Source organism: Candoia aspera, chromosome 3, assembly GCF_035149785.1.
Source record: "Candoia aspera isolate rCanAsp1 chromosome 3, rCanAsp1.hap2, whole genome shotgun sequence".
NCBI classification, from domain to species: Eukaryota; Metazoa; Chordata; class Lepidosauria; order Squamata; family Boidae; genus Candoia; species Candoia aspera.
In genome coordinates this window covers 4,289,683-4,315,608 of record NC_086155.1, presented here as the reverse complement: position 1 = coordinate 4,315,608, position 25,926 = coordinate 4,289,683, and the positions used below count along the sequence as shown (strand labels likewise).

Below are 25,926 nucleotides of genomic sequence, written 5' to 3'. Positions count from 1 at the left end.
AGGCAGAGCCTGACAGATACTCAGTAAGCACCAGTGCAGAATGACAGCGGGAGGCCATTCTCTAGTACGAATGGAGATTCTACCCCAGGTGTTTTTCAACCTTGGCAACGGTAAGATGTGCAGACTTCAATTCCCAGAACTCCCCAGCCAGCATTCTAGGAGTTGAAGCCTATTCATCTTAAAGTTGCCAAGGTTGAAAAACACTGTTCTACAGAAATATAAGGAGCATGAATTTAAGGAATCTTAAACGCTAACAGATGAAAATGACCTGTCACTCTCTTACTTCAGAACATATGACACGAAACAAAAAAAAAGCACAACTTTGTCATTTCATCCAAATCCTCCATGATTCCATCTGTATGAATGCCAATGCAAAATGTCTAATTCCTTTTTATGTATAACTCAAAATCTGGTACTAAAACAGTATTAAAGAAAAGAAAAAAAGAGGAAAAAGAATGGAAATTGCATAGAGAACTTTTGCTAAAAGCAGAAAAAATTACAAGGTAAACAGGTAGGATGGTAACTCATTCTGGAGTTTCAGAACCTCATGGCTCATTCTTCCTTGTCTCTCAAACCAGTGAACTAACAATCAGTAGGGATCAATAGCGGTTAGTTCACAGGCTGATAAAGATTCAGGAGATGGTTTGTAAAAGGTCAGATGAAAGGCTCTCCATTACCTGCAAAGAGGTCTGCCTCCTCACCATTTTAAAGAGACGTTATTAAGAATAAACAGAGAGTAGCTCTCCATCCTAAGCTAATTCAGAATCATTTTAAAGACACGTTCTCAAGAAAAAACAGAGAGTAAATTTCCACCCTAAACTAATTCAGAGGATAAAATAGTTCTGTATGGGTAGTATTTCAGCTGCTTAGCCTTCTCAGCTCAATAAATCTTGTAATGAAGGCTCAGAATTCTGCTAAGTAAAGACATTTTTGGTCTGAAGCAGGCTAACAGGATCCTGTAAATCTAGTTATTCAGAGGAAAAATGTTAGCAGACAAAGTTTCCATAATGAAAGACGCTGCAGCTGCCAGAACTCAGTCAAATATGCGAAGTTCAACCAGGAAGCTCAACAACCCAGAGGATATTGAGTATATTTGAAGGATGAAAGTAAAGGAGACACGCTGCAGGACAGCCCTCTGATAAATCAGAATCTTAAAGTTGCCAGGAGAAAGCTCTCAAAAAAAAAAAAAAAAAAAAAAACCCCCACCACCAGAACCCTATGGGACACAAAAGAAGAAAGTAGGCCATGTAATAACAGCAAAATATTGCCCTTCCTCAGAAAGACAACACGAGAGGAAAATAAATGCAAATAAGTTTTCTGGATCCTGTTCACTTCATCAGGAGTGACAGGATCAAATTCTTCCCAGGGAGCTTAGCAAGACCATGCCACAATCGCCTCCGCTTGAGCTGCCCAGCCCAACTCTGAGAGGATCTGAGCAATTTTATCTGTCTGATGCCAAAAATATTTTTCACAGAAGCTGTGTCGATGCTCTTGAGGTCAATCTCTCCCTAGCAGGGAGCAGGTCAGCTTAAAGAAAGTTGCTGGCCACCTATCAATAGGTACGTTTTGCTGCTCTTGCTGCCACAGTGTAAATCCCTAATGTAGACTCTCACATGTGCTTAGCGGGATTCACTCCTTGTTTTCCTCCAACACCACTCTAGGGGTCTCTTTTTCTGTTTGAGCTCCTCAGAGAACCAGGGAGATCCCCAGGATCAACACATAGGGACAGGCCACAGAGGGCAACCCGACATAAGGCCCTTGTCACACGCCCATTCCAGGTGGAGACGAAGGCCTCGGCTGAATTGTCAACCAGTTCCTCAAGAGAAGTCCTAAGATCCCTCTGAAGCTCATCAGGTTCATCAGCTGCATGGGGATGACCAATCTAGTAAGTCCAACTTCCCTGCAGGGAGCAACCAGAGTCATCTGACCACGACAAAGATTCAATGATAATGTCCTCCACCCTTGGATCATAAGGGCAACCATCCATGTGTCAGGCACTTGATGACCGGGGTCAGCTCCATAATTGCCACTGTGACCACAAACTCCTGGGTTGATCTAGATTCTACATCACATGAGGACAAACCCAGCTGTTCCCTAGAGCCCAACTTCAACCTAGGGTCTCACATCCAGTTATCGGCATCACAGAGTCTCTAAATGCCATAGGTCATTTCCCAAAATGTACAAAACGGATTTGATTTTGTTTTAAAAACTCATCATATACATCATATACCTTTGAGTCCAGCAAATAGTTATAAGGCATAAAAATGATGTCTGCTTGCTGTTTCAGATTCCGAGAAAGATAATAGGGGCAAACTCTGTTTAAAGAGAAAAGAAAATAAAAATTACACAATGCCCTCTAGGTTAAATTGTGTTCAATAACGCTTTATTGTGTCTATCAAGAACCACCTGCCACCTTTTTAGTAAGTTAGTCTGATCTTAAAAGCAGATGACCTAGCATGTTTACATGTGGCCCACATCTCTGCTCAAATCTAAATAAGAAAATGCTATGAATAAAGCCTTCCGCCCTGCAAGGCAGCAAAGTAAGTAGGCTGAAGGACAGGGAAGGTCTTAGATTTAGCATTTAACGAACTTATTTTTTTATAGATGTATCTCAAAGGAATACAAAATAAGAGGAAGAATAATTGAAAGAAGGAACTTCATAAAGCTGGCAGGAAGAGAGATTATCTATTACGCTGTAATTTCTCAGTCACAGTTGTATCACTCACTGAAAAAACTACATGTTTACTTAATCAGCTATGTCTCAGAGACAGATGGTTAATAATTTAGGAGAGGCCGGATACAGGTAGCCCTCACTTAAAAATCATTCAAAAACATGCATAGCATAATAGATGAACAAATGCTACAGCCCGGGATACCCAACTTGCGGCTGGGCCACAAATTCATTAGGTGCTATTAAGTCGAAAGAACTGCCACTTTCCAACCGCAGGCCTATTCCAGCACTCTTTTTCAATACTGACATAATGCTGCCCCTTGTAATTCACGAGAGTTCCGTTTTGGCTACGGCCAGGGATAATAAAACCAGGGATAATGAGGCCTTGAGTCTGTAGAAAGGGGGAGGGCTAGATTCTGGAACCCTGGAAAATCAGGGAAAAAGCACTGGGAAAAAAGGATGAAAGGGCTGAGAAGATTGGTGGGTATACAATAGGACAGTGCTTCTCAACCTCAGCAACTTTAAGAGGTGTGGATGTCAACTCCCAGAGTTCCCCAGCCAGCATGTTCGCTGGGGAATTCTGGGAGTTGATGTCCACACCTCTTAAAGTTGCCAAGGTTGAAAAATACTGCAATAGGAAGACTGGAGCTGGGCAGGCTACTGGGAAGACTGGCAGCAGATTGCTGGAAATGTGAAGCCCAATAAATACTTTTATGTACATGCCAAACATATTGGAATCTCTCCCCATGAACATGGATATATGAAATCCTGTAGATAACAGGGTCTATATTCATCACCCACATTTGCAAAAGGTTGATTATTTAATTTATAAACTCTCCCATCTCCCAAAAGTGACTCTGGGCAGCGTACAAGGATTAAAAACAGTAGCTCAACAAAAATCATAACGTCCAAGGCTACAAACACAATCCAACTCATTAAGAATAATATTAACCAACATTAGCTAGCAGAGCTTGCCTAACCATACGGCCCAAACGCCTGGGAGAACAGCCAGGTCTTTAATGCCTTAGAAAAGGTTACCACGGTCAGGATCAACCTGATTATGGTTATTCTATGAAGAGAGTGAAACCAGAGACGGCACGATCCAGGATCATCTTGTTGGAAGGGACAACCTTAATGGAAGGGGCCCAGAGCATGCCTTCCCTGCTAAATCTGGTGAGGAGGGCAGTGACAATGGAAACAGACAGTCCCACAAATAGCCAGGTCCTATGCCATGCAGGGCCTTAGAGGTAATAACCAGCAGCCTGAATTGCATCCAGAATCCCACTGGGAACAATACTGTTCTATGGAAATGCCCCAAACCACCCACACCGGACCAGCTGCAGTTTCTGAGTGCTTTTCAAGGGCAGCTCCTTGTAGAGCGCATTACAGTAATCTAAATGAGGTGACTAAAGGCATGAGTCACTGTGAGCAAGGCCTCCTGGGCCAGGAATAGGTGCGACTGGTGCAGAAGACGACCCTGTGCAAAGGTTCTCCTGGCATGCTGCCACCTGCTCTTTGGGCAGAAGTTGTGAGTCCAGGAGGACCCCCCAGATGAGCCTCAGCTCTGACTGGGGAAGTGACCCTCCAGGCAGAGTTAAGGATGGAAAACCTCCCAATCCCGGGGCCTTAAAACCCACAGCCACTCAGTCTTGCCAGGGTTGGGCCAAAGCCCATTCTCCCCCATCGACACCCCCACAGCCCCCTGACCCTGAGAACGAACCTTGAGAGCATCGCTCAGTTGGCCCAGGGCAGGGATGTAGAACTAGGTATCATCAGCCTTTGGATGACACCTAACCTGTGCCAACAGATGACCTCACCCAGCAGCTCCATGCACTGTAGATGTTGGCAATGTAAGAGTGGGGACACAGCAGAGCCCTGAGGAATCCCAGAAAGCCACCTCTAACGAGAGCCACATGTGAAGTTTGCTTTAAGGATGATCACAATAAGGCATATAAAACAACCTGAATACTTGTGCTGTCAGCCTTCGTTCTCAGTGGCAAACGTAGGGATCCTGGCCAATCCCAGAATCAACAATACTAAACATCCTTTCTGCACAATCCTCAGCAAAAAAGCATCAAATTGCCTTCAGTTTTGAAAATTATGTTGGTAAACCTGGTTCCCTTTTTCCATTTCAGCTTAATACTAAGCCAAGCAGTTGTTGAGCTATATCTCCAGGAAAGCAAGACAGAGTTTTAAAAAGAATGACCTGTGTTTGTTTCCATTTTTAATAAGGTCTTCAATGTCCAGGATGGGATTAATCAGGTCCTTCTCGGTGCTTTTTTCTACATGAAAAAAGGGGGGAAAATGTATATTTGAAGCAAATACAACTGCAACCGTCTCTGTGCTGGAGTCTCATTAATCAGCCTCGGGCCTTTGTGGCACCTGTGGCCTGAGATGTGACTGGTATTTTTATGCACCACTAGATAATAGAAAATCCTGGGTTCAGTCTTTGGGCTGAAAGAAACTGGGTAGTGTAAATCTAATGATAACAGTGAATAGATCAACAGTACGCTCACCTATCTTAAAAATACAAAAGGGTATAAATTAATGGAAAGCTTTTTAAACAAAACATCGCTTTGATTGGTAAAACAAAATATCATCTGGAATGTTTTATAACACTAAACCATTAGCACTGTGTATTGGAGAGGGCAGAGGGAATGGCCTTCAAGGATGGGAGGAAGAACTGCTACCAAGGCAATGGTCAGATATGAGGGGCCTGGGCCGGGGCCAAGAAAGCAACTGGAGAAAACACCTCGGAGAAGCCGCTCCCTAGTTCACACGCAGGTAAAGGGAGGGAGGGAGCAGCACATTCAGACATGCAAGAGTCTGCCACTCCAGCTGTTACAATAAAAGTAATACTGACCTACATGGTGCTGGTTTCTTAGCCTGGTCTACCTTGTAGGGCTGACATGTATTTTCTCTCTCAACAGTAAGGAGGGGAAGCAATTAACAAAATGGGACTTCAGGGGTGCAAAACCTGGGGGCCCACAGTCACACAAGACCATTGGGAATGGCCTCTGAAAACTGTATCATAATTTTTAGGGTGACCAAGAAAGAAAAATTCTTAAAACTGTGACAAGCAAATCATCATATTAAAGTTTAAAATGTAGCGGTACAAAATGTAATATTTAGTTTTTGTCTAGCCCCAACCACTGCTTTTTGGAGTACAGCCTCTGCATACTGCCCAAAGCAATGTTTCTCAGCCTCAGCAACTTTAAGGTGAATGGACTTGACTTCAACTTCAAGCATGCTGGCTGGGGAATTCTGGGAGCTGAAGTCCACACATCTTCAAATTGCTGAGGTTGAGAAACCCTGGTCCAAAGGCTAAGCTGACCCTTAGCCCAGAAAAGTTATACACCCTTCCAGTGGTTTATGGGGGCAAGGCTTAACGACTGCATGCAAGATTCCTGCAGTTTTTCAGAACTATTAAACCTTTTTGAGAGGTAGCTGTGAAAGACGGCGGAAGGGAAGTGGGGAAGGAGCACAGTTTCTGGGAGAAGAGGCAACGCAGCCCTGATATGGTGGCTGTGGGCTGTGCTTCAGGGCGACTCCGCCTTAACTGACTTCCTGCAAAGGAATTCACCCTGACAACTTTCAAGATTACGTTTTTATCCTCACCTGGCCTTTCTGAAAGCTGTGTGGTTCCTGAGTTTGCCAGCTAAGTGGGGCTCGACAACAGCTCTTGTCAGAATCGTCCTCTCCCTGACATGGGGCTCCACAGGGGTGGGGTGGGGGACATGACGTTATTCTGATGCCATAGTAGCCTTTTTGCACAACCAGCACCATTTTTAAACACGAAACCGGCTTGCTGCAATTGTGCAGATGCTACTTCTTTGCTACAGCTTTCCCCTTTGTATCCCTTATTTTAAAACAAATGTGTCTCCAGTGTCAGCCAACAAAATGGTCAGGGCTGGGGAAGAACACCCTATCAGGAGAGCCTGAAGGGACAGGCTATGTTTAACAGGGCTTGAGATCCCACCTGCCTTAATCAAGTCCTGCAGTTTTTATCTGATTAATGCATTAACGCTACATCATAATCCCTCACCCCTCCACGGTCGTAATTAAAAAACCATTCCAGGGCGGAAGGGATTCAACACATTACAAGCACTGGCTGGTCCAAGCAGTGCTCGGCTGCAAGCCAAGAGAAGACACGGCTAACTTTTCCTAAACTCAGGACGCAACTGCAGCTTCCACCCTGGTTCCTATGATTAAAATATATACATCTGTATATACCTGAAGGGCCGTTTTCTGGGTGCAATTACCCAATTCTGCTGCAACAATTTCCTCTCATTTCTGCACTAATTTATTGATTTAATTCAGGCACCACCCTACTCCAAAGCAACTCTTTGGCGTTTAACGTTCAACGGGGTTGTGCCACAGTAAGACAGATGGTCGGCCAAGCCTGAATCTCAACGTAGTTATTAAGAAAACCTTACTGAGAAACTCATATGCTGACTAGACACCTGTTTAACCTGTCTTATTTTCCAGCCTAATAATCTGAAAGCTAAATCAGCGAATATCTATCCAAAGCAATACACAGGAATATAGGCTGTGTATATTAAACTCGTTAACGATGCTATAAGCCCATCAAACCATGACTATAGTGGCTTGGTGAACCAGAGCTGGTGAATGTAACAAACCATTAACACCAATGTGCCCCCCATCAATAAAAGCCTTATCCAACATCAGCCAACGCTACTTACCTTCCACATTGTTATAGAAATGACACGTCCGAGTTGTCACTTTCAAACGACACAAGTGGATCTGCAAATCAATTAAAATCCAGTTCAGTGCATTTCATAATGAAGCCAAAGTATGTTCATAACCGCACTGTTTAAATTCACCCCTTATTTCCTAGAAATACGGACTGCAAGCTCCTTGCAGAGGGAACTTGTCAGCTTAGCTCTGACACATGCAGTCTGTTACCCTTCAACTGGTCTTGACTACAAAATCATCAGGTGGCACGGGCAAGGGATCGTGGGAATTTAGCTTCATTTTTTAAGATGCCACATTTGTTAGCTATGCATACGAATCACCACTTAATGTTCTCCTCATCTGAAGATTGAGAAATGGACACGAGAATGTAGCACAGGCAATGTCAAGGGTTCAACCCAGCATGTACAATCATGAAAATCTTTGCTGGACAGTAACAGAAGGAAATGTGGAGTCCTCGGTGCTCTCTGAGCCTTGTTGTTTTCTTGTTTCACATCTCAGAAACTAGCAACTGACTGTTACAACCACATGGCATCACCATAGCACATAAACCAACTAAAACTCTTCAAAACATATTAACTAACCCAAAAGACCCAATAGCCCAAGAAGAAAAAACAGGAGTTACTTACAACATACAATGCAAAGACTGTAACAGCCACTGTGTAGGACAGACTGGCAGAAGACTAGCAGAGTTCATCCACAAACACCAACTGGCAGTCAGAAGACACGATGAGAACTCCTTAATCTCACAACACATGGACAGACTCAAGCATACTTTCAACTGGGAAACTGTTGAGCATCCTAAACCAAGCCAAATCCAAAAACGCCAGAGAATTCCTGGAAGCCTGGCACTCAGACCAAGCAGCCATCAACAGACAAGTAGAGGTAAACAACATCTACATACCATTCAGAAGAGACAACAGAAAAGCCAAAAGACCAGCACACTCCCTTGCCAGCAACCAACACCCAGATAGGCAAAAATCAACACTAGGATTAACACCAGATGAACCATCAAACAGCACAAGACACCCTAATCAAGGAACTACTAACTCAGGCAATGAACCAAGCAGCAAACCACAGCCCAATCAAGGAACTCCCAAGGAGAGAACAGCACCCCCACCAACACAAGCAGGGCAAGCCACGGCATATAAACCGAGAGCAAGGCCCTATCCCTCTTCGCACTGAAGAGGTTGCCTAGCCTGGCAATGAAACGTCTGCAGGAAAACAACCAGGCTCAGAGAGCACCAAGGACTCCACAGTTCAACCCTGAGCTACAAATATTCACTTCGATTGGTACAGAAGGAAATATCCATCCCTACCAAGCAAAAATGGCAAGATTGTAATGTAAGATTTGACCTAACTGTGCTGCTCAACAATAAAGGCTGCCTTTCATTTCTGAATGTTGTCCTGCCTAAAAGCCCTTTTTGACATCCACTAGTGATCCCTCAAAAGTTTCTGCCCTTCTTGCAAAGAGAACGTGGCGGCAACCAACAGGCTATCTATCCTAAATGACAGTCTATCTAAGCTGTCTGCTTTAGATTGCATTTCTTTATACTGAATGAAAGGCAGGATACAATGCAAATAGATAAATAAATAAATAAATAAATAAATAAATTGTATTAATGCAATTGGACTTTCCTTCAGAAAAAATTCCCAACGTTATTTGCATTAAAAGAAACCACTTAAATACAAAAATGGAGGGGGAATCCAAACACATCGTGAAGCTAAACGAACTAAATACAGTAACATTTTAAAAGCTGTAATAAAAAAAGATAAACAAGATTAAAATTATGGCTTGAAAAAGTAAAACAGGCCTTGGCCTGACGTTGAAATGCCGAATTACTTTTTGCATTGTAAGTCTTCAGAGTCATTAGAAGTTGGGTTTCTAAATTGATTAAATAAATGAACAGGTATTTGCAGGATCCTTCTGAAGAAGATCTCACAATCAGGTTACCACCAGAGGAGGACTTTATTCCTGGTGGCCAACCACTTCACTTTAGATCAGGGTTTCTCAATGAGGGATCCGTGGCACCCTCGGGTTCCGTGAGAGGTCACTAGGGGCTCCTTGGGAGATCATGATTTATTTTAAAAATTATTTTAAATTTGGGCAACTTCATATTAAAGAGGTAAGCTTCATTCTTCATTTTTAGTTTAAGAACACTGTTAATGCATAGATACAGGCCTACCCATGAAATGAATATGATAATTTTGTAACTTTTGGCCTATATTTGAGCCTGAATGTGCAGGGGTTCCCTGAGGCCTGGAAAATATTTCAAGGGATCCTCCAGGGTCAAAAAGTTGAGAAAGGCTTTAGATGATAGGAGGCTCTCTACTAAAGAATGTAAAAGATAGGGATATATCTGAAGACAGGGTTCCTTCAGATGCGAAGGGGAAAGACTAATGCTTTGAATTGGACTCAGAAAAGCACAAGATAAAATTAAGTTTCGAAATAGGGAGGCTGAATTCCCTATCAACCATAAGAGCAGCAGAATTATCTTGGGCCAGTGTTATTTTGCACGTAGAGTTTTACCTGCATATGGTTGCTTTCCTGCCTTTTAACTTCAGGGTGGATGCAAAGCTGGTCTCTGGAACCCAACACACACACTTTGGGTCTGTTTTAACAGAAAAAAGATCCAAAGCATTTCCATGTAATATAAAAATACAGATCAAGAAAACAAAAAATGTTTTTTTTATATATTTTAGTTTGAAAAACAAGAAACGTAAAATGGGAGCGGGATAAACAAGATAAATAGGCATAAAACTATGCGACATGGCCAGGGAGAAATTTTTCACCCTTGGTGAAAATACTAAAGCCCAGAGTCATCCTACACAGCTGAACAATATGAATCATCACAGATAAAAGGAAGCACTTTTTCAACCAACATCATTAAACCACCATTAAATGCACTGCAAGATGGGAGTGATGGATGCCAACTTGGACTGCTTTAAAAAGAGATGAAATACTCTCAGCTAGATAAATCACCAATGGCTAACAGTCATCTGTGCTATTTATGATCTCCATTATCATCCGCAATAGCCTCCAAACAGCAGTTGAGATAAAGTACTATTGCGTTTGGGTTCTGCTTGTTGGCTTCCCAGAGATATCTGATTTGCCTCTATGGATCAGGATACTGGGGAAAAAATTCAGCCTTTGGTCTGATCCAGGATGGTGCTACTTTTTATTTGCGTGTGTTCCTGTACTGTGCCGGCGGGGTAAGACAGCTTTTTCAGAACACTGCAATAAACAAGGACATTTCTGGAATAAATAGGGTGAGACAGTGGTAAATCCCAAATGCTTTCACACTTGAAATGAGAAGCAAAGGTTTAGTTCTTTCTTTACCTGTAAACAGTATTCCTTAATTCACTGATGACCTGAGCAAGCTGAGAATGTGTTCTGGAGGCATAAATTATTTTAGGGACATCAGTGTAATAAGCTGTCAAGTGAAGAAAGTGAGAAAGGAGAAGTGTGGGGGAGGGAGGAAGAAGAAAAAAAGTTTTTGTTTAGTAACTAAATATATCACCGGTCTGCTTTTCCTTGCTGGTGCTATGGTAACAGTTCAGCCTGTGGAGGTAGTATGGGAATTTACAACCCGACTGCCCACCTAACGGAGAAAAAGAAGACTGCATATTTTTACTACCTTCCACAAAGAGATTTGCTTCAAAGCACTGGTAGATAAGGATCTGCAAATGGCAGTGAAAATTGATGCTCTGGTTTGCAATGCTTGAAGTTCTCCCCGCCTCCCCAGACAACAAAATATAAGGGAGAAAGGGTTCTCAAGCTTTTCTCATAGCCAGTTTCTGATTTTGTTACGGAAAGGATTTCAGGGCATGCAGTAATATTTTTACCAGCTCATGTTCTTCCATGCTCCCTAAGTTTTCAAAACTCTGAGGTACTGCAAGAGGAAGGGGCATCAGCACTATCTGCCAACGCACCACCTCTTGTCCTACCCCTCGTCCATGGTCAAAATCTCCCTGCAACTCTAATTAGGGCTTCCCAATGAACAGGAAATACCTGGAACATCAGTCCCCGTGACAGCATTACCCCAAGACGACAAGGGTCGGTCCGGAAAGAGCTCTGCCCCATCTAATCGCTGTGCGATCTTTTGTGCAGAAACGGCGTCCTTGAAGTGCCCTTGCCAAGCCAAGGTTGAGCACAGGAGGCATAATGTCTTCCCTGTACCTGTGGGGCTCTCCAAAATTCCATTCACTTGCTGAAATGAGAATTAAAATGGGGGAAATCTGAGGAAATAAATATTCACTGAAGTACCAGATCACAGGGATAAACACTTCCACAAAGTCATTCTACACACTTCACAAAAGGCAAATAGGTGTCTATCGTACACTGCAAGCCTAGCCAAGGCCAAAGCAGTGACCGCAGAGGTTGCTAGGAAGACCCAGGTAGCTATGCCTGAGGTGGACAGATTTCGATCAGAGCAGGGCAGACCTCTCTAGATTCCCAGGGATATTAAAAGGGACACAAAGGGTCAGGAGAGAAGTGGACAGGACAAGAGTCTTGAAGATGGCTGACTTAGAAGCTGCTTCTGTAACTGGGTGGCACACCTTCACCTATGGGGCAGCAGGATCAACTCAAGCAGGCCACCAGCTGAGCTTTCCTCAGGCTTCACCACATAGCTTAATTTGTATAAATCATCTGCGAAAAGATTTAATTAATTTGTTAGGTCAACATTATTTTAATATATTGGAGTGAAAATATTACTGTAGAAATATCTTACAGCACAACTATCTTCTAGCTATGGCTGTATTGATCAACACTCAAAACCACTTTTCTGGCTTGGGCTTTGCCAGACTGGGGAAGAACAGTGCAGCAAGCAGGGTGGAATCCCTAGGGTTGTTCTGGGCCACTTCAGCTCAGAATGGTTGAAAAAGGATTTGAGACAGCGTTTCAGTGCTCTTTCCCGCTAAAGAACATAACAGCGAAGAAGCAGGTGTATCTCAGTGCAGGGAAACTCAACTGTAAGGTGAGACTGGCAGAAAGAGGGCAGATAAACAGACAGAATATTACAATGTTCACATGAGGCACACAGTATCTAGCTCAGCCTCCTTCACCCTGGGCCCTCCAGATGTATTAGGACAGAAACTTTGGGGATTCCCAGACACACAGCAAATTTTAATCAGTGAATTGGTCTGATTAATTACAGGCTCCTCAGTTCATGTGAGGACAAATTTTAAAGAACCAATGTAAATCTATCAAGAAAGCTACAACAAAGAACTCCTGAAAAGTCACCGTGCAATAGATATAAATACTTTGGCTGTCAACTGTTGGAATACAATTGGGCATCCCTGGTTTTGTTCAAAATACTTGAATTTATAATGCATTTTGTACTGGGACAAAACTGCCTTCTTCCCTCAGGAGTCTCAAGGAGACAGCTGCATATTTACAATGTTGGCAGCTTGTTTAATCCATTTTTTTGTTCCCTTCCTCTCCCTGAAAGGCAAACTGTGGGTACTGAAGGATTGAAGGAGAAATCATTATCTGAGATTGGGTAGAGGGATGTTCCACAGTGGAATATGCCCCCTCCTGATTTCACAGATAGACAATCTATATCATGCAGTCCTTTGGTGCCCGTTTTATGACTCCTAGAGTTTCCTACGGGTAGATGGGACCAGCCTGGATTCTGGGGGGCACGGTTAAGAGGGAAAATGGTACCTCTTTGCCCCTTAACCTCTATCCTCAGGAAAATCCTGAAAGAGCGTGGTCCCTGTTCCCCACCACAGCCCCGCCTGCTATTCCAGTGACATTATGGCATTCCTGGCCATGCCTCATGCAGCCCAAAATGGTTTTCAGGAAGAAATGTGACCCCTAGCCATTAAAAAAATTGCCCATCCTCGGCCCAGTTAGTGACATAGTACTGTTCAAAAGACTGTTCATTATCCTTGGAGAAATACTGCTAGCAGAAGGGAAATTAGTTGTACAGACTGCATTCTGCTTACACAACCATAGGATACAACCTACATTTAATTGTTTTCCTGCAAGGTAAAAATAACGAAAGTCAATTTAAATTAGTCGATAACCGTAAGAAGCAAACAAATCAATAAATGGCATTTTAAATTATGCAAGCTTTTATACTGTGGTGTCTAGGAAGACAAGCACCCTCATACCAGTAGTAAGACCAAGTATCATCACCACAGCAAAGCCAAGCTATCCCTTTGCAAATGAAATCCCCTGGTTTCAAAAAGATGCTAGGTCTCCTGAGTAGGGCAGTGATAATGTTTACAAAACAGTCCATGAGCACAGTACAGTATTTCCACAAGATTATCTTGCAGTATTAAGCAGAGACAGGATGCATTTTCCGAGTTACTAAAACTTAGCAACAGATGGTATGAACATAAGGGCTTCTTAAGTGTTTCTTTTCCTTCATCAAGAAGAGAGAACCCACCTACCCACTTCTCTACCTCCAGATCTCATTCAGACATATTTGGCATTGACAAGAGAAGGGACTGAAACATAGCTTCTTTCCAGGAAGTGTGAAGCAGGTTTCATATGTTCCAAATGCATCTGTTCTACATAGGATAAAAATATATGTAGAATCCAAAAAACTGTATGTCAATATTGTTAACTAAGCCAATTTCACTTTTGAGTTTAGAGAATTGTATTCACTATACCTGCAATACTTTCAAAGCAGTCCTATATACGACCACTCAAAAGCAAGTCCTCTGAGCTTATTTTCAAAAAAAAAAATTGAGTCTAGCAATGATATGCAGATTTTATGGATTAATCAATTAAATCACAGAATAGTTACCTTTGCAACCAGTCTAAAAGGTATGTCAGATTTTGTATGAAACATTATCACTTTAATTATCACTGGCTTCTCTTCCTTTACTTCATGGTCTAATCACAACTTAATTGTAGCATGTACAGCAAGCCCTGTTAAACAGGCGCTCAGTTTTAGTTCAGCTCCCGGCAACTTTACGGACAAACGTTTGCCGCTTCGACCTCTGCTACCAACAAGCTGCATTTTTCTAGGATCATTCCAGGAATCTTTGTGGTCCCATTCGCTCCCTTCATCTATACCCCTCAAACCTGCCAAGTGTAATCATTTCTCCTAGCTCATCACCTGGCCACGCCGCACGCTTGCTGACCGTTGCCTCAAGGAGCCAGCCTGTTCCTATGTCATCCAGGAGTGACTCATCAGTTCTTCCTGGAGTCCATGGTACTCTTAGTAACCACCTTCAAATCCATAACGTCCCCATTTTCTTGGTCTTTCTCACGTCCAGTTTGCATAACCTTGCGCTAACAAAACACTGCTTTTTTATTCTAATTCTAATATTCAGTGACACTGAAATAGCTTTATCTTTTATTACCTTGTCTAAGTATGTCATTGTCTTCCTTTCTAGGACTGATGTTCTTTTTACTTCTCCAGCACACTGTCCATCTCTAGCTATTCTTGAGCCTGAGAAAACAAAACTATCCACCAACTTCACTCCTTTGCTGTTAACCGTGTATTCGCTAAGCCTGTGTTTCTCAGCCCTGGCAACTTTAAGACGTGTGGACTGCATCTCCCCGAATTCCCCCAACTTCTGGGGGAGATCATGCTGGCTGGGGAATTCGGGGAGTTGCAGTCCACACGTCTTAAAGTCACCAAGGTTGAGAAGCACTGCACTAAGCACTCTGAGATAACCTTTACCTTCTTAATATTTAGCATTAACTTGGTTCTTTCCCTTGCAGTGTTACTTTCATAATGAGCTCCTCCAAGTCATCTTTATTCTCAAATAACAAAATCTATTTATTTGTTTGTTCATTAGATTTGTACCGCTGCCCATGCTGCCCAACTCTGGGTGGCTCACAACGATAATAAAACTACAAACCATAAAGACAAAAACTAAAATCCCAGCACCTCGGTCATCCTCCTAGGGTGCCCCAACAACCATCCAGAGGCTCCCATCACTCTACCTCAGTGTCTGGGGAAAGAGGCAGGTCTTCATGGCCTTCCAGAAGACCAGAACGGTGTGGATAAAGTATTTTCCCACTACCTTCTTCAGGGTTTGAATTTGAAGCTTCTTCTCCTAGATGGTTGGTTTCCTACACATCTCCAGAACACCTTCCTTTAACCCTACTGTGGATTATTCTAGCTTCAAACCTCCTCTTTCAACTTTATTGACAAGTGTGAGCCTTTTGCTTCCACTGGTGTGATTCTTAGAGTCATAAGGGCTACTAAACTGTCCTACCACATCAAGGTGATAATCTGCCGGGAGGGACGGTAACTTGGCATAATGGAAAGGGGAATATTTTTTACCTTTACAGAAAGAGCAAAAAGTTACAAATGCAATTTAATTTCCCTTTAACATGAAAATTGAGAAGCAACTGATCCAGCTAAAAGAACAATTTATTTTATTCTCAAATTCTGAGCTAAACAGGCCATAAGTTTAGATTTCAAACTGTCTTTCATCCTTGCAAAAGCAGTTATAAAACAAAGGTCTACCCCCTCCTCAAGAAGCCATTGCTGGATCCCACCATACTGGACAACTTTCAACCATGTCCAGCCTCCCTTTTTTAGGGAAGGTTGTGGAGAAGGTGGTTGTCCAGCAGCTTCAATGGACCCTGGATGAAGTGGGTTATTTGGACCCCTTTCGGTCAAGATTCAGGCCTGGACACAGGACATAAACGGCACTGGTTGCGCTGGTCGGGATGGGGGCAGTGCATCCATCCTGGCTCTCCTTGACCTTTCAGCGTCTTTCAATACCACCAACCATAGACAGTATCCTTTGGGATCAGCTTTGGGGATTGGGAGTGGGCAGCATTGTACTGTGCTGGTTCACTTTCTTCCTACGGAGCCGAAACCAGTTGGTGTTGATCAGGAGGTGAGAGATCCCGCCCCTGACCCCTACTATGGGATGCCGAGGGTTCGGTGCTCTCTCCATTCCTGTATAACATCTACATGAAATTGCTGGGGGAGATCATCCATCACCATGGGGTGAGGAATCATCGGTATGCTGATGATACTCAACTGTACCTTTCCATCCTGGCGAACCAAGTGATGCTGTTGATGTTCTGTCCTGGTGCCTGGTGGCTGTGGGGGTCTGGATGGAGAACAACGAACTTCAACTGAACCCTGGCAAAAGTGAGTGGCTCTGGGTTTTGGGGCCTTCTGGATCTGGGACTTTACCATCTCTGGTACTGGATGAGGTTGCACTGCCCCAAACAGACCCAGTGCGCAATCTGGAGGTCCTCCTGGACTCACGACTCCTGCTCGAGGAACAGGTGGCAGTCATGGCTAGGTGGGCCTTTGCTCAACTTGGTGTTTTGCGCCAGTTGTGCCCGTTCCTGGATCATGACACCCTACTCACAGTTACCCATGTCCTGGTCATCTCCTGAATGCACTACTGTAATGTGCTTTACAAGGGGCTTCCCTTGAAGATTATCTGGAAAATTCAGCTGGTGCAAAATGCAGTGGCATGGGCAGTTATGGGTGTCCCTAGGAGGACATGTCACACCTCTGCTCCGTGAGCTGCACTAATTGCTGGTTTGCTTCTGGGTGCAATTCAAGGTGCTGGTTTTGACCTTTAAAGCCCTACATGACACGGGACCAGGTTATCTGAAGGACCGCCTCTCCCCAGTTACTTCTACTTGACCCATCAGGTCCAGCAGGAGAGGCATGTTGCGGGTCCCATCTGCTAAGGAGTTCCATCTGATGGGACCCAGGAGACAAGCTTTTCCTGCTGTGGTGCCCGCCCTCTAGAACATCATCCCCCAAGGTGAGGTTAGCCCCAACCCTTATGGCCTTTCGGAAAGCCCTCAAAACGCGGTGGTTGTTGCTGTTTTTTAATCAGGCCTGGGAATCCCCTGGCAGAAGAGAGCCCCGGTATTGTCTGCACCACATATGACATCTTAATTAACCCTCTCACATTCTTGTTTTTACTTATGTTAATTATTTAATTGGTTTTTATATTTGGTTTTAATAGTTGGTTTTATTATATGCCACCCAGAGTCCCTTGTGCGAGATGGGCAGCCGTATAAATCTGATAAATCACGATCGTTTGCCGTACTAATTCTGCATCTCATTTTCTGAGAGCCAAAATGGAACAAAACAGTACCGAGCACTCCAAGAAGACATTAAAATAATACACGTTGGCGTTCATTTGAAAAACTCTCATGAAGAATCATCGTAACAGGAAGTGCAAAAAAAACCAAACCAATAAAACCATACAAGGTAATTTAAAATCATAAACCAGTACCATTGAGGTAGGTAGGTAGGTAGGTAGGTAGGTAGGTAAACTTTTATTGTCATTTCACTGTACACCAAGGTGTACATTAAAACGGAATTTCGTTGCATTGGCTCAGGCAGTAGAAGAACACCAGAACCACCACAACACGCAACACACCTTCTTCGCCCATTCCACTCCTCCAATCTTTATCCCCAATAAATGTCCGTCCTGCACCCAGCACGTGTACCCATGGAGTGAGAAGGGATTATTAAGTTCGGGAGAGCAACAGCCCAGGGGACAAAACTGTTGCCCAGTCTGGCTGTTCTACGTCCGATGCAGCGGAACCTTTTCCCAGCGGGCAACAAGGAGAACAAGCCACGGTGAAGATGGGCGGGGCCGCTCACAATATTTCAGGCTCTGGACGGGCAGCGTGCATGCGCTGTGTCCCGAATGAGAGGAAGTGAGGTCCGAGTTATCCAGAACAGTAAATACTAAACAAACCAACACAGCAATGTAAAGGTTAAATAAACAGCCTGGTCAATCACCTGAAGCAGGTAGAGCAAGAAACTGGCTTGAAGCAGCACTAGGATATTTCCTTGTAGGAAAAGCCAAATGTGGTCTCCTGACTTTATCTGTCGCATATAGTATACAAATATTTACAGACCACGTCTGAGGACTTGGGGTTGTTGGATCAAGCAAAATGGAAACAGAATAGGTTAAAGCAGCACTTCGGCCTAATCTACTCCGGTTTCATTAGGATAAGGCAGCCCTTTCCATCAGCACTCAGCATCTTGAGAAGCAGGAAGACCTTCGCTGTCGTCTTAAACATCAAGAGGTTGAGGGCATTTCTTACCTCTGAAGACAAGTGAGGGGACAACCCAAGGAGGCATATTGGCCCCACGTCCCCACCCGCAGAGGCCACACAGGGAGGGCCAAATTTGGGGGGCAAAGATGATGATACGGATGCTTTAACGGTAGTAAGCAGCCCCTCGAATTGCCCCTCGAAGCAAACCAAGGCAGCTACCATAGCAGGGATGCAAGGTTGTTAAAACAGACTGCCACATTTTGGATCAGTTGAAGCTTCAAAGGCAGTCCCATGTAGTGAGAGATGTTACGGGCTCCAAACTCTTTTTCGCCTGACACACACGCAGGCTGAACTGTGCTTTACTTAGGATGTCATTGAATGCTTACCTTTTGCAGGCACTCAAGCACTTTGGACATATATTCTTCCTGACATTTGTAGGGTGGAAATGGAAAATCGACAGTAATACCATTCAACTCTATTTTGGGCATATTTCATCTGATATCTCAGGATCTCAAAACCTAAAATTAAGAGTATTGTTTCATTAGTACTGAATATCAACAAGACAGTTCATAATCCCCCTCCAAATTCTATTCCAGCAGTGAGATTTCCTTTACAATCTCCCAGGTGCTTGAGAAACCTACTACATTCTACCCGTTCAGCCGAGATGAACCACATATTTCCAGTTCTCCCCCAAGACCATCGCAAACTCTCCTCCTTTTAAAAAGGTTTAGAATATAATGGGAAGAGCAAGCAACTGCAATCCCAGTTTTACTGTGTTGGCAGGCTGGGAAAAAAAATTGCCATACCTCCTCTCCTTGCTAATGCACAAAGGTCAGCTGCCATCAACACAAAAGCATCCTCAGAATGTTTTGCAGTATTTGACCACAGTGAGATAACAGGTGATTAGAAGCCAATGATGATCCTCATAACAATATGATAGGCATGCTTATTTGGCTGTAAACAGGATTTATTGCCTTTGAGTAAATGATGGAATGCTTTCAGACAAATTTTGTATTTATTTTGATTGGTGGGTTACAACCAAATCATAACCACATATGACATCTTAATTAAACCTCTTGCAATCTTGGTTTTACTTCTGTTATTTGTTTTAATTGGTTTTTGTATTCGATTTCAATGCTTGGTTTTGTTGTATGCCGCTCAGAGTCACCTAGTGTGAGATGGGTGGCCATACAAATTTGATAAAATAAAGTAAGTAAAATAAATAAATAAATTTAGGAATTCTAGTCAATGTGGTGTTGTAAAGCATTGGACTAGGACTAGAGAGAGCCTGTTCCAATTCACTCTTAATCACAGAAAAGTCTTTGGGTGACTTTGAGCCAATCATTCTCTCCCACCTGGACCTACTCCATAAGACTGTTATTGTGGGAATAAAATAAATGGAGATCTCTATGTAAGCCACCTTGAGCTCTGCGGAAAAGGTGGGATATAAGCCTAAAGAATCATTAACTACAGGCGAAACTTAGTTTTAAAAACCAGTGACAGTATCTTCTGTAAGATAACATTGCCTGATGTTGTGTGAACTTAAGTTTATATCTATCCCACCCATCTTTTGTAGAATTCAAGGAACAGTTTCCCATTTAGGAACAGATGGGAGCAAGCCACTGGTGAGTGTTCTGCCAGGAATTCGTTTTACTTTTTTTGTATTTTAATTTTTTGCAAATCCGTGTTTTAACAAGAGCCTTGTACACATTCAGTAAAAGTACAGATGTACGTAATGTTCCATTCATTAACCATTCTGTGTATGAAACAGTTGATTTAGGGTGGTCTTTGTCCCAAAGGATATAGGGACGTGGTGGCGCTGCGGGTTAAACCGCTGAGCTGCCGATCGGAAGGTCGGCGGTTCGAAACCGCGCGGCGGGGTGAGCTCCCGTTGCTCGTCCCAGCTCCTGCTCACCTAGCAGTTCGAAAACATGCAAATGTGAGTAGATCAATAGGTACCGCTTCGGCGGGAAGGTAACGGCGTTCCGTGAGTCATGCTGGCCACATGACCCGGAAGTGTCTATGACAACACCGGCTCCAAGGCTTTGAAACAGAGATGAGCACCGCCCCCTAGAGTCGGACACGACTGGACTTTACGTCGAGGGAAACCTTTACCTTTTTACTTGTCCCAAAGGATAGTCACATTTTTCTGTGGTTTTGGTCCATCCTCAAACACTGCTGTCCTGGGCAGTAGTAGTTTTGGGGACAGGAATGAGACAAAAGGCCAAGGCTGAGGGGTTTCCTTGGGTTGGTGTGAGTGAACATCAGGCCATTGATGGCTGAGGGGAGGGAAGATCAGGGGGCAGGCCATGCTATGCTGGAACACCAGTAACAGCAGAAAAGGAGAGGCTGCAAGTGTTCCTCAACCCTGGCAGCTTGAAGATGGGTGGACTTCAACTCCCAGAATTCCCCAATTCTAGAAATCCATGCATCTTAAAGTTGCCAAGGTTGAGAAACGGTTCTAGTGACACTATAGAACAGCCACCCAGTTGATATCAGGCTAACACCCTTCTTGTTGACAATTCCAAAGCTGTGAAAGTTATTTTAATTTCTGCACTCTGTATTTCGTATTTTAACTTTATTTTGAAAATCTAATAAAGTTGTAATAAAAAAGGTTATTTTAATGAGCCTTCCCTTGATTTTACCACATCATCTTTCACTCCTATTTTTATTGTTTGTATTTTTATGTTTGGTGGGTGTTCTTATGGAATCTTACACCATGGATGTTTTAATCAGTTTTAGATTCTATGGAGCTGCCAAGAGTCATTGGATTGCAGCAGGATAGAAATGTGAAAAATAAGCAAACTGTACAAGTGGTCCTCACTTAACAGCCATTTGTTTAGTGACAGTTCAGACTTACAATGGTGCCAGAAAAAATGACTTACAACCTGTCCTCCTACTTATAACCACTGCAGCATCCCCACTGTCACATGGGGTGCTTGGCAACCGGTTCCCATTTATGTCCTTCACCGAGTCCTGTGGTCATGCGATCGCCATTTTCAACCTTCCCAGCCAGCTTCTGGCAAGCAAGATCAGTGGGGAACTGTGTGATTAACTTAATGACCACATGGCTCCCTCACGCCCACAGTAATATCACTTAACAGCTGCCGCAAAAAGGCCGTAAAAGCAGGTTGGATTTGCTTAATGACCGCTCCACTTAGCAACCAAATACTGGTGCCAACTGTGGTCGTTAAGCGAGGACTACCTGTATGACCCCTACAGGTGACCTTAGGTCTGAAAGGGCTTCACCACCACCAGGGCCATGAACAGCCTCAGCGCATCCATTCACTGAGAACAGCCTGTGGTTATTTGCAGGCAGGACCTCCCCCACCCAGAACCTTAGAAGACGCACTTCCCAGTCCCAGGAAGGCCTCCTGGCTCAGGCATTCGCTCGCCTTTCAGATTATTAAGAGGTCTCCGGGTCACCCCCCCCCCCACCGAAAGCTCTGACCACTTTACGAAACAAAGGCACGTGTCCGTTAAAAAAACAAGTTTCAGAGGCGTCAGGACCAAGCCCCACCAGGCCCTCCACGGGCCGGGTGCAAACGCAGCGGTGAAGCCCCTTGCTGGGGGGAGAGGGACGAGCCCCCTCCCTCCGCGCCCTCCCCCTTCTGAAGAGCCCCGGCGGGATCCCCCCTCCGGCATGGCGCGACTCGGGTGTGGTGCGTCAGCGGCTGCCGACCTGGAGGCCTCCCGCGGCTCTGCTCGGGGCAGGGAGAAGGCCCAGGCCGCGCAGAGCGCGCCAGCCGAGCGGCCTCCCCGCCGCCCCTCACGTACCTCGTCCGAAATCACTCCGCTCGCGGTCCCCGCGCGCCGCGCCACGTGGCCGCGCTCTCGCCGCCCTATTGGTTGGGCGGCTCGCGCGCGCATGCTGGGGGGTAAAAAAAAGAGCGCCGAAGACAAGTTCTCGCGAGGGCTTCGCGTTGCCTCGGTAACCCTCTCCCCGCCCCTTGCCGCTTGTTGCCATGGTGAAGCCCGCCCCCTCCCCTTCAACCCATTTGACTCCAAAGCGCTTTCCACCCGCCCAGCGTTGGGACTACAAATCTCATTGTTCCCCAGCCGGGCTCAGTGGCGGAGTTGTAGTCCGAGGCGCCGTGCTAGGCCAGGCTGAGCAGGAGGCAGCCGGGGACCAAGCGTCAAAGGGTCTCCGAGCTCATGGAGTGATGCCTTTGCTGTTCCCGGCTTGGAGTGATGGGAGTTGTAGTCCGCAACGCCTGGAGGGCGTTCCAGGCGGGAATGCTGGGATCAGTATTCTTTTTTCTTCTTTCAATACCTAGGCCACCTTGACTGATTTTGAAATGGCAAGCTGGGTCAAGGTGGAATGGAGACCACCTGGAGATCCAGCTGTTTAAGGAAGTTGAAAATCATTCCAGAAAAGGAAAATCTCATATCGCTTTTAAAGAAACCACATGGATGCTTTCCGAGAAGTCCCCAGGAGTCGAGCTAAACTCAAAGGAGCATTTATTATTACCACTGGTTATCTCCAGGCCCTCTGTGAGAGAAGCGGCTGTTTGCCCGCTCAAGGCCACCTTGGCAGGTCAAACTCTGGGGACATCTGAACCAGGGTTTTCTTGCAGCTTCATTACTATTCTACATCGGCACTTCAGAATAATGACTTGATTCACCCACGGTGCTAAGCCAACATTATCTCTTTGGTTTGGGCTTAGTGTGATGTGTGAACTCGGCCAGTTACAGCTTATTCAACCATCCATGGTTAAGCAAGTGTTGCATGTAACCAAACTAATTAGGTTTGTAAAGTCAGTGCAGGTTGAACTTCGCACAATATCCCCCCTGGGGCGCTGCCCCCCCCACCCCAATTTTCATTCAGGGAAAACAAGATGACCTCTTTTGTGGCTGAGTTCATACAGCGCACTGACCCAGCAGCTTGTCAGTCACAGTTTGCTCTTGCAGGTGGCCCAGATCTAGCTGTGGATTTTAGCTTACAGTTCTGTGTTCTGTGCAAACTCAAAAAACATAAAATACGTTTGATTTGACCAGGGTAAACAGGTCCTGCAAACAGCCATTGGGATCTTATTAATTTCACTTTTCTTCCCGTTCAGTTTTATCTTTGCCCCAGAAACTCCAGTGTAACAGCAGCATTTTTTGAAATAGCCATAGACTTTTTCAGGAACCCTCCAAAACACGGTGATGCTTTTTGCAAGTTTAAAGCATCGTTTTTGTTGTCCTAAGATGTCATTTGCGAAAAGGAAAAAGACTCCAGCATAGTTTTGTGCTTGTTGACTTGGAAATAAGTCAAATTTAGGATTATACTCTTAAGTCCAGACATTCTAGGTGTTTGCTAGTTTTTTAAAGAATAAAATGGGAGATTTTCGAAGTGCCAATATCAGCACTGAATGCAGGTATGTTTGCCTATAGATAATAACATGCTATGTCCATCAGTAGGTTTAGCAGGCTCCTTGGTTGACATTATACACACGTAGTGGAGGAGATACCAGCAGTACCGAAATCATGCATCTAAACCGCTTTCTGCACCAGTATACCAGTTCTGGATATCACCACTGGTAATAATAGAAAACAAGTGTTTTGGGCAGAGCCCATTAAAACAGAAGACCATTGACTTTATGGAACTAAATCTGTCATGGGAACATTGTCTCAGCTCGTTTTCTTCTTCCTGTTGTGAGAAAAACACTCACCTAAAAGGAAAACCATCTATGCCACCATATTCTTTTTTTTTCATTCTGTAGGTTTCTAGACTGTGAGCTTGTGGGCAAGAACACTTCTGTTCTTGAGTGCCTGTTCAGTATCCAAGGCCTGAAGTTCTACTGTTTGCAATCACTTTGTTTCTTGATGCTAAGCCTCCAATGTGGTCCAACACAGGGCTGACCGTGGCACAGTTAAATCAGTTAAGAGTTAAATACAGCCCCATTTTCTCCAAATGGAGGCCAAGAAGACTAAACAAGCTGGTAACGGACAGAGTTCCCCATGCCTGGCTTCACTCCTGATGTCGATGTGTTGTTTGCTTGGGAGCAGCCCAGAAGGATTTTGCCCTTGCCTTCCAAGTTGGCCTTTGGACTTCTCAGTCGAACCTGCAGCCTTGGGATTCCCTGGTGGTGTCCCATCCAAGCGGTCCCCATTTAACATTTTCAAGGTCAACCAAGGTCAGTGAGGTACTGATGAGCAAAGACAAACAGCAAGGCAGGATAAGTGGGACTTTGCCAGAATGCCAAATGAGATAATTGAGCCTCCTGGCCTCCTTTGTAGAAGTAGAAAGGCCATCTCTGTTTGTCCCTCAGCTGTCATTTAGCAGAAGCCACCATTTAATCAGGCCAGAGACCCTACTTTCCTGAAGTAGGGTCAGGCCATTGGTCTTCCCAAATGACCAGCCCCTTCAAACTTTTTGAACTGAGGCCAGTTGGTTACTGGTTGATATCAGAATGTCATTTTAAAAATTGCAGTCTCAGCTTCTTTTTAATGCCCCCCACCCTCTTCCGTACAATGCCTTTTCCCTTCTTTTTTAAGCCTTTCAGATTAGAAAGCTGCAAACAGAGGCTTTTTTTTTATCGATTGAATTTAAGCTGTCCTGAGAGCCTTTTCCCCTCTGAGGAGCAGGACGAAAATGTTATCAATAAAACAGCCATTTGCACAGCTGAGTTCCAAATAAGGATGGGACTTGGTGGCAGTTTCTCATTTCCACCCCTTCTGCTTGATGCTACTAGGCAAGGCACTTCCACAAACCAGCTTTTGGCTTTGCAGAATTGGCATTTAGTTCCTAGCTTTGGTTCTTGCGCCAGCTAAAATGGGCGTTTTTAGTTCTTTTTGATAACCGTTCGTTTTTGCTATAGTGGTATTTTGCTGTCTTGGAATACAAGCATTTCAAAGAACCCACTGCATGTTTCTTGCAGATCTGCTTTCACATGTTGGTCCCCCTGGCTATGCCCTTGGGGCTGATGTGACAGCCAGACTAAAGAAATGTTACCGAAGGTTTACCTTCATGTTTGCAATAGGGAGGATGTGTTGCTGTCTGCTATACGTCTGAGCCTTCGGCCTCTAGCTTAGTGATCAATCATTTCTCAGGAACTCAGGTTTAATGCAACAGCTCCATCTAAACCAAACACCATTGAATAGGCACATCTTGTTCTCCTCACAAAGAATGAGCCGGAATGAGGATGAAATCCTAACAGTTATGCAGACCATGCTGGCACTTTGATGCAGGGATGGCAGTTTGCAGGATGTGGCTCTTCATGAATCCCCAATGATGTATCGGTAGCCAAACCTGATGTCCACTTCAAATAATGGCCATCTTAAGCTTTGAATCGTTTGTTTTTTTTTAAATAAGTGTAGTCATAGACAGAGTATGAACTTGAGAAGATCCCAGCTCAGATCTTAGTCTTGGGAGGAAAGCCCACGATGGTGTTAATCAGCCTCAAATCCTACCCCAATGAACATCTGCAGAACAGAAGGTGGACCTTCCTTACAAGGCTGTTGTAAAGACAATGGAGAGAGTGCACCAAAGGTGCTTTAATCACTCAGAAGGTAATATATAAATCAGGGAACACCAAAAATGACAACAGGCTTAGCTGTCATAGGTTTTTTAAATGAAGGCAGCATGTCC

General features: G+C 44.3%; 1 protein-coding gene across 4 annotated transcripts in view; it reads right to left on the bottom strand.

The window, feature by feature from the left end:
* Nucleotides 1-18,873, bottom strand: part of RTEL1 (regulator of telomere elongation helicase 1) — a 92,608-nt gene extending 73,735 nt beyond the window's left edge. For 3 of the 4 annotated variants that reach the window (XM_063296874.1, XM_063296877.1, XM_063296876.1), the window contains exons 1-7: nt 18,740-18,873; nt 11,397-11,595; nt 10,725-10,818; nt 9,915-9,996; nt 7,375-7,435; nt 4,878-4,953; nt 2,231-2,315 (exon numbers count right to left, since the gene is read on the bottom strand). In XM_063296874.1, the coding sequence (XP_063152944.1) occupies nt 2,231-2,315; nt 4,878-4,953; nt 7,375-7,435; nt 9,915-9,996; nt 10,725-10,818; nt 11,397-11,595; nt 18,740-18,841 (699 nt within the window). In that variant the 5' untranslated portion in view covers nt 18,842-18,873. Of the gene's footprint in view, nt 1-2,230; nt 2,316-4,877; nt 4,954-7,374; nt 7,438-9,914; nt 9,997-10,724; nt 10,819-11,396; nt 11,596-18,739 lie in introns of those variants that run through there. The other variant, XM_063296878.1, reaches the window with a different exon arrangement.
* Nucleotides 18,874-25,926: the final 7,053 nt, after the last annotated feature.